The 9,545-nt window shown below is 37.4% G+C and overlaps 1 protein-coding gene across 6 annotated transcripts in view; it reads right to left on the reverse strand.

Annotated features, from left to right (window-relative positions):
* LOC111147523 (BCL2 associated transcription factor 1) overlaps positions 1 to 9,154 on the reverse strand; it is a 28,927-nt gene extending 19,773 nt beyond the window's left edge. For all 6 annotated transcript variants that reach the window (XR_002640637.1, XR_002640636.1, XM_022503579.1 and 3 more), the window contains exons 1-3: positions 9,021 to 9,154; positions 2,399 to 2,502; positions 704 to 817 (exon numbers count right to left, since the gene is read on the reverse strand). Coding sequence is in view for 4 of the 6 variants with exons in the window: in XM_022503579.1 (XP_022359287.1) it covers positions 704 to 807 (104 nt within the window). In the remaining 2 variants the exon portion in view is untranslated. The remainder of the gene's footprint in view (positions 1 to 703; positions 818 to 2,398; positions 2,503 to 9,020) is intronic.
* Between the last annotated feature and the right edge of the window lie 391 nt (positions 9,155 to 9,545).

Below are 9,545 nucleotides of genomic sequence, written 5' to 3' on the forward strand. Positions count from 1 at the left end.
ATATCAATGCAAGAAAAATAAACTATTCCACTCTACCATTCTAAATACTTATGGTTGACCATACAAAAATGTAGATTAGAAAGACAAAACCTTTCATTTATACAAAAGTAAAGTTTATTGTTTTTAATGAAAAAAGCCCCACTTCTTAGATATATATTGAGAGAATAAAGGCCTGAGGAACAAAGGCAAAGAAAACAGGAAAATATCCAACAACAGGACATACTAACAAATTACAGTAAAGTTATACAAGCACTTAAAGTAACAGAGTAAAAGAATATTTAAAGGCACAGAAGAATATTTGTCAGTCAAAAACTACTGCCTAAATACATACACAGTACTGAGACATCAGAATCGGAAATAATGAGAAACTATGAAATATGGAAAGATGGCTTACTGTCAAATAATTCTCGTGTTACCCAATTCATCTCTTAACATTTTAAATTTAAAGAAATTAACCATACATGAGTGTAAGAATCTGAGATCTGAAGTCACACTAACTTAAATCAAACCTAAGCCCTGCCACATTGTACCCTGAACAATTCTCAATTTCTCCAACTCTAAAATGAAGGTAAGAATAGATCCACTTCACAGAGTTAAGAGTAAAATATATTAATGAGTTTAGCATTGTGTCTGAACACAGTAAGCACTCCATGAATATCAGCTGATTATCATTATTAAAAGAATTAAAAACACAGTAATTCACCTGTATCTCTTCTTTCTAGAATGTGATCTTGATCTTGATCGAGAACTAGACTGTGATCTAGACTTTGATCTTGAAGAATGTGATCTAGAATTGGAGCGACCCATTTCTTTTCTCCTAGTCAATGAGAGAGCAAAAAAGTCAAAAATCACAATTCAATTAAAGAAGTTTCACATTCTTATTTATTTTGAAAGAACTAAATTTTACAAGATGTAAGTTTCTTAAAGGATATTACTCATCACCATTTTCAAATGAATAATAAGACAATTATCCCTATCTATTTATCTTCACCTGCATGACAGGTACTGTATATTGTAGATAGATTTCTATGGACTGCACCACCTGTGTGCCTCAATTCAAAAAGGCAGCAATTACAGAAGCCAGAAAGAGCAATACAAGACTATAGCAGCATGTTAGATGTTATTCCCTGTCCAAAACAAATGCCTACCTGTCTTATAACAAAGATAAACAGTATCAGAGTAATAATATCAGATAAGGAAACTGAAACAAAGAAAATACAAGTGACAGAATACTAAAAAAAAAAAAAAAAGAAAGAAAGAAAGAAAGAAAAGAAAAGAAAAAACCTAGCAGACTATAATCCTAAATGCTTTAGGGCCTTAAAATGGGACTAAATTAACCACTCCATGTATATAATACTACATGATTACACAGGAAAAAGGACTTATATGACAACGCTAATTCGCCCTGTAGCTTTCTGGTAAGTAGACAAAAAAGTATAAAAGATACATTGGAAAGACTGCTAGAAGAAAGATACTGGAAGTACAAGAAAAAAGAAAAGTTGGGCACCAATATTCAAACTTTTCTAAACACTATTTAATATCTAGTGCTGTAATTAAACTTCACTGGGTACAGAAATAACAGGACTAAATAATTTAGAAGATCTACTCTTCTCAAAACTACACACACACACACACACACCACACACACGCCTCCCAAGTTTATTTCTGCTTTAACTACTTCCAAATTTCCACTTATTACCAAAATAACTGTTTCCATAAAAATGGACTCGCTAAACTTCTAATAGCCTACAATTGCCTTATGACCAATTTCTCCTACCTAGGAACTGTCAGTATTATGAAAATAGTATTTTAAAGTACTAAGATTGAGTTGAATTACAGAAGAAGCAACATAATGTCTGTACATACTTCATCGAAAACCATAAATGACAAATTCAAGGTTTCAGATATTTCAAAATAAAACATAACTATCCTAAAGACAAATATTAGCCCTACCTTCTCTAAATAAGAAACATATAAAAACAGTATCTTCCTTGGAGTTGTAGTGAAGACTAAATGAGCTAATAATACATGTAAAATCAACTTTAATTACCTTAATACACTAATGCAAAAGTGTTAAAAAGTTAATTTATGGAATTCCTCTTATATGCATAAGGGAAAAAGAGTTATTAGCCTTAGTCTAAGGTGACATGTTTATAAAAGCGGAAGGAGACACACAACAGAGAAGCAGAAGAGATAAAGAGAATCTTCTTCCTCAAGCTTTTAAAATCTGGTGTAAGCCACCAAAAGGAAACGAAACAAAAAAACAAAAACCCCAAAAACAAACTCAAAAAAAGCTTCCGACTAAATCACTTTTAATCACTCAGATTCATGAATTAAAGTAGTTGCATTTTCTCAAATAAACCTGAGCTAGAAAACTAGAAAAACAAATGCTATTTACCTTGAGTTTTATGCAGGATTAAACAATCAAATGAAGTCTCTGAGATACTGTAAAGTTCTTCCTGGAGAAAATGGTCTGAGAAATTAAATTCTAAATTCAAATTCCTAGCAAAGAAAAAAAATACGAATTGATTTATGGTAAATTAAACACCCACAGTTCACAACAATGAATTATACTGGCACTGAAATCAACTCTTAATAAAAGCACTAATGATTTCAGGGAAAGGGAAACTCATTTAGGAAATAAACTTTTAACCATAAAAGCTTAAGATATAGCTTTTGTTTTAATCAGAATACAGACATACACCATGAAACTGACAGCATTCTACTTTTTAATTTAAATACCTGAATTCTCATTTTAGTAACTTGGGCTTTAGAAAACAGAAATTGTGCTGCTATCCTACCGGAAAATTTCAAAGTGGGGCGCCTGGATGGCTCAGTCGTTAAGCATCTGTCTGCCTTGGGCTCAGGTCATGATCCCAGGGTCCTGGGATGGAGCCCCACATCAGGCTCCCCGCTCAGCGGGGAGCCTGCTTCTCTCTCTCCCTCTCCCCCTGCTTGTGTTCCCTCTCTCTGTCAATAAATAAATAAAATCTTTTAAAAAAGAAGAAAGAAAAAATTTCAAAGTGGCTAATGTAATGCCAAATACGGTATTCTTGGAATATCTAAATGTGTCATCAGTAGTTAGTATTCATAATGCTATAATTATAACTTACGTAAAGTATGAGTTTATTTTTAATGCTCTGCTACTTTTCTTTATTCTCTCTGTGTTACTTTCTTTCTACAGTTTAGTTTCCCCTGAAACTGGTTTTTAAAATTCTTATTAACAGATATCACAATAACTCTAAGTCCAGTGCCTGAAAGCATTTTGATACATGTTCAGACATTCCAATAAAAGAACAGGCCATAAATGAAACAAATATCTAATGAAAGCCAATACTCTTCCCAATTTGCCATTATTATGCAAATAAATTAAAATTTTGTCCAAATTTTAACCAGTTATCAACACCCAACAAGTTAGCCTTGTAAGTAACATTCAGTGATTGATCACCAATGACATGCAAAAGGATAGTCAAAAACCACTAGGGGAGCAAAAAATAATGAACAGAAGATTAATACATGCTTAACCTTGAGGAATTCATAGACCATTATAAATAGAAAAAAAAAATACACATAAATGGGAAAATCTGTGACTCTTAACGAAGATCCAATAAAAATTGCAATAAAATTGGAAATACAAAGGAAAAGAAATGGTAAGATTAAACTGGTGAATCAAGAACGTTGTCCCTATATACCCATGATCCTACAGTTGGGGAGATTAAGAGATGTGAGGTTCAAACTAGGAAGAATAGGAACTACTAATTAAGGGAAACATACTAAGATAAAAAATTAAAACAAAAGACCATAGATACAGAAACAAAAGGATTTCTAAAGTGAATGCACGTTTAGTTTTTAAAAAATATCAAATCCCCCCAAGGGAGCAGAAAGAAATTAATCTTCTATACTGAGGCAGTTATAAAACTTTATCCTGGACCTAGAAATTCAACACTACCTATTCACTACTGGAAGTGATACAAGGCTCATTTTATCCAACACTTCCCCTACCAATTCTAAAAAGCTAATTTTAATTTCCACATATCCAAAGAAAAACCAACTGCCAAATCCCTCTTTACTTCAAATCATGACTTCGGAAATTCCAAAAAAATAGACACTAGAAATAACAAAAAGAGGAGGGGCTGTAGGTTATACCAATAGATACACTTTCTTGTTCACTATCTATAAATATGGTTAAGTATCTATAAAAAAAACTCCTAAGAACATATGTGAAGTATGATGCATAATATATTTAACAATATTTAATAATATATATTTAATGCAAAATATATTTAACATTTAATAACATTAATGATATTTAATATAGTTACTACAAAGACCATAATCAGCTCTAACATTTTTTAAATAAAAGTCTATGTAAAAAGCACTATGCTAAATTTTATGGGAAACAGGACTATGGAAGAGGTGCTTGCTCTCCAAACCCAACTAAACAGGAATAAAAAGCAACAAATCATAGCCAAAAACATCTGAATACCAACCACGTGCTAAGAACTACTAGGCGACTTTAAATAAAATCATCTCACTTAATCCTCAATCTCATAAACTACATGTTAACCCATCTCTCAAATGAAAATTGTAAGGTTTCAGAATTCTTCTGAATTTACAAGATGCCTATAACATGCCAGGCACTATTATTCTAGCACTGGAAATACAGTACTTCAAATGAGACATTAAGTTGCCTACTCTCTTGGAGCTTATGTTAAAGGGAGGGAAAGACAGACAGGAAATAACCCCACAAGATGATATGTTAAGAGGTGGAGAGAAGACTACAAAGGTGGGTCTCTGGGCCTTAAGAAGTTAACATTAAACATTAAAGCTAAAGACAAGGTACACTGCAAAGTTACACAGAAAGAAGAGCATTCTAGACCGAAGACACAAACTTGGAAAATTCAGGACAGAAAGACCACTAAGAAAGTTGAGGCACTCTGATCATGGAGAGGATAGGAGTTAAGGTGGAAGAGGCAGGAATGGACCAGATCAAATTGCATCTAGAAAGCATGCCAGAATAGAATAAAGAGTAGACTTTATTCTAACTGCAATGGGAAGGCTCTGCAACAATCAGGGAAGTCACCACCAGATTTACATTTTAAAATGGCTGCTGTGAATAGCATGGACAATATGGAGAGGACAACAAGGAGATAAATTAGAAGGTTGAGATTCAATATAATGGTTACCTGGAAAAGGTAGTAGCAATGAAGTTGGAAAAAAGAGGCAAAGTGAGAATCAGATGTGGAAGTGCAGTCAACAACACGCGTTCATAGGTTGTTGGTGGGGAGCAGAGAGAAGTGGGGGGAAGGGAGGGGTGGACTTCAACAGTGTTCCTGAAGTCTCAGTTTTGGGCTCAAGCATCTGGGAGATGTGCAAGTTTGGGAGAGTAAAGAAGAGATTTCTTTGCCCTTTCAGGTTGCCCATGGTTAGCGTATAAATGGTTAATCCAGAATTTGACCCAGATCTCTTGATTCCAGTTCCTGCACTCTCTCCAGTGCCCTGACATGTGCTTGATGTGGCCATAACCTATATATAGAATTCAAAATGCCAAATCAATCTTCTCTTTATTACAACCAAGACTGCTTACTAAGAGACTGTAAAAAAAAAAAAAAAAAAAAAAAAAAAAAAGATGTAAAAAGAGAGGGAATAATTTGCTTTATATGTTTTTATCCAATTGATTCACCAACCAGTGAGAAACATTAAGAGAATAAATCAGGCCATATTTATTAAGTTATTTCTTGTTAAGAAAGTCTTTTATGCAAGAATACATTATGATCAGCTAGAACACAAGTGATGAAAAGAACAGAGTTCAACAAAATACTCAAGCTCAAGCCCCCCAAAATGGATTCTTTAGATTACCCTATCAAGCATATTTGAGCCAAGTTTTCATTTTAGCAGATTCGGAGAGTTTGGCTTCCAGATTTCTGTAAACAAATCACTGCTATTCACATCTTTAATAATCCTAAAAATAATATCCTAATACTATTATTACAACAGACTAGGTTCAAAAATCCTGACTTGACCATTAACTAGGTGCTCACCACTGGAAAAAAAGTTACTACCTTAATCTCTTTCAGCTTCAATTTCCACAGGTATAAAATAAGGCTATCAGTAATGGTACTTCCAGGTTTAAGGTTACATGAACTAATGAATGTAAACAGCATTTTGCACACGGTACACACTCAAACATCAGCTATCATTATTGGTTAACTGCTTTGTGACCGTTTTTCCTGCAGGTCATCTAATCTTGCTTCAAATGATTCTTGTAAGAATAAGCATTTCTGATAGAAAATTAATCAGCATTATAAATGCATAATAAAATGACTGGAATTTTGCTTTTTAATACTCCAAAAACAAACACCTGGGTGACTCAATCAGTTGAGCATCTTTCGCTCAGGTCATTATCCCAAGGTCCTGGGAACTGAGCCTTCAGCAGGGAGTCTGCTTCTCCCTCTCCCTCTGCCCCTCAGGCTCGCTCTCTCACTCACTCTCTCAAATAAATAAAATCTTTAAAATAAAAATAAAATATTCCCCAAAAAAGTAAATAATTTAAAATTGGTAAATGCTGACAATTACTAAACCTGTATGATGAGAGCACAGGAGCTCACTATTGTTTCTACTTTTGTCCTTGAAAATTTCCATAATTAAAAACTTTTGAAAAATGATAGGTTTAGTCACAAGTTTTTAGTTCTTTGTGCAGCTTGTCATGCTGCTTTGAAACAAAACAAAACCAGCAAGGGACTGAGAAAAATGCCTGCATTCTAGACCAGACTGTGCCACTCCTTGGCTCATATGGCCTTAAAATGCTCTACATTTTCGGTGTTTACCTAAGTGTAGAAATACTGGATCAAGTTTGAGAACTCCACAAAATAATACACAAATGTAGATGAGAATTATTACTACCTTAATGTTTCTAGATTATTTTTTTTCGTCCTGGAGTCAAAACATTAATGTTTAAGATTCTGAGATAAACACTAAATGACCACTGTCTAAGAATCTGGATGTGAAGAAGGAACAAATTCATAACCTAAGAGTGTAACGTAAACATTTATACTTACTATCGAGATATATTGAGCTTCCTGATTCCCTTATCTACATCTTTGTTCATTAATAAATCAGCGTAAATTACAAAGAATTCAGCTAGTGTTCAACTAAGGATTTTGAATGTAGTTTCTGGAAATTCCCAATCCAAAGTTCTATATAGAACTGAAAAGACTTTCTCTATTTCTACAAGTCTTCTCATCACACAGTTAAATCTAATAGAGGTAGATGAATTCAATAAACTCATGTAGATCTAAGTCTTTCAGGTGGTTTTTAGAGATCTGTCTCTTGAGTCCTAAAATACTATTGTTCTTACAAAAAAAGAAAAATCTCCTAGGCTACCAATTATCTGAATGAAGGGGGATTCCAATGTTTATTACCACGATGTTAATGAAAACATGGTATCCTTAAAACAAAATGGCTATAAGCCATCAGTACATAAACTTTGGGTTGTTCACCATGAGTTATTTTAGACACACAATCCTTCTTATAGAATTATTTACCCTTAACTGGCTAAAATCACATAAAAATGCAGATAAACTGGGGTGCCTGGGTGGCTCAGTGGGTTAAGCCACTGCCTTCGGCTCAGGTCATGATCTCAGAGTCCTGGGATCGAGCCCCGCATCGGGCTCTCTGCTCAGCAGGAAGCCTGTTTCCTCCTCTCTCTCTCTGCCTGCCTCTCTGCCTACTTGTGATCTCTCTGTCAAATAAATAAATAAAATCTTTAAAAAAAAAAAAAATGCAGATAAACTTGTAGCGGTTTTTCCTATGTAAAGAATCTCTACTGTCGAAACAGTAGCCCAACCATTCCAACTAGAGTCTAACTGGAACGAGAATTTACACTTTAGCCTTTTTTCAGCCTAAAACATTAAAAAAAAATTGACATAGGAAAGTGGTTGCTACTACTACTACTACTGACTCTGATAAGATAAATCTTAATGTGAAGAAAGCCAACTTACGGACTTAAAGTGAGGGCCAAGTCCCTAACCTGAACTCGCCACTCCCACCCAATTACCCCCACTGTCTATCATGGTTTCAATATCTGACTCGATATAAAGACCTGAATCACTTGCCAAAAGGATGTGGTTTCGCGGGTACTACTCATAGACTGCCTTTTGGGCTCAGGGTAAGGGGGCGGGGGAGAAACAACAAGGCTATCCATCAGCTGAGGCCTGCTCCCCAGGCTAGGAAACGGTAACTAGGCACCAACTCTGAGAGTCGAGCGCACACGTTCGCTTCAAAACAAAGTGGGTTGCCAGGGGGATCCGAGATTGACCTCGGAGAAAACCATCCCGCGACGCCGGAGGCGGATGCCCGCGTCAGAGACGAGGGACAGCAGAACACGTTCTTAGTAACAGAAAAAAAAAAAAAAAAAAAAAAAAAAAAAAAAAACGGGACGTAAAGCGACGAGTAGCGTGAAGCCGGAAAAAAGAAATTTAAAGACCACGCGAAAACGGGTCAACCTACCCAACGCACTTTGCTTCAGGTCACAGTTGTTTTATGAAAGCCCCAAAGCCTGGAAGAAAGGTGGCGCTCCCAGCCAATGAGAAGCGAACACAAGCTGCACCTCCAGCTGCCTCAGCAGCCGTAGGCGGAGAAAGGAGGAAGCGCGCGTGCGCCGGGCAAGCTTTCAGTCGGGCGCGCGCAAGAGTCCGGGCCGAGGAAATGGGGGAAGGGTGGAAGAGAGAGGTATGCGCACGCGCACGGGAAGGCCGCGCGGTCTCTGGGTTTCGAGCCAGGTTCGTAACCGCGCGCGCGCGCACCGTTCTTGCTGCTCACCCCACCCCCCACCTTTCCGACCTGTAGTGCCCCGAAAACCTGAGGGAATCTGATGGGAGAAACGCATAAATAACGGCGAAAGGGTCTCCTGGTCCTCCTGTAGCCGCCAACCCGTCACTACCCACAAAAGATTCAACAATATTCACTCATCCTCGGTATTCGCTGCCCTTCGAGTGATTTGAATGCAGCATGAGGCCTACCTGAAACGCCGAAAGCACCGTTCCCGGGACTTATCTCCGTTGTAACTACACAGCGGCCATTTCCCGACTCAAGAACGGGAGAAAACCATAGAGGTATCTTCGACGCGCTAGCTCGTCTCCGTCACTTCCGATTTGGGGCGTGGCCGCCAGTGCCGCTAAATATCTGGACTAGCCCCGCCCACCCTTCCGCCCTAAACTGGCTCCCCAGCTAGTAAGATGTTGCCTGAGGCTTTCTGGGAAGTCTCGTGGCAGGTCTCGCGCGATGATCTGGTGGCTCCGCCCTCCGGCCTAGAGCTGCCGCCTCGGAGGTGGTGACAGTAGATGGTGGGCGGGGTGTTTTGTTAGGCCGTGAGGTCTCCTGGCCACACGGTGGAATTAGCCAGAGTCTCTACCTAGCTTTGAAGGTGCACCTTGGACCTCCCTGTCGGCCCCATTTTTTGCTTGTTTGGTCTATTCATACTGTGGCGCCGACGCGGACCAAAAGCAGAAAGCCATTCTCACGCCGAGGAAAAGACAAGGAGGCTA

Source organism: Enhydra lutris, unplaced genomic scaffold, assembly GCF_002288905.1.
Source record: "Enhydra lutris kenyoni isolate GAN:26980312 unplaced genomic scaffold, ASM228890v2 scaffoldscaffold17, whole genome shotgun sequence".
NCBI lineage: Eukaryota > Metazoa > Chordata > Mammalia > Carnivora > Mustelidae > Enhydra > Enhydra lutris.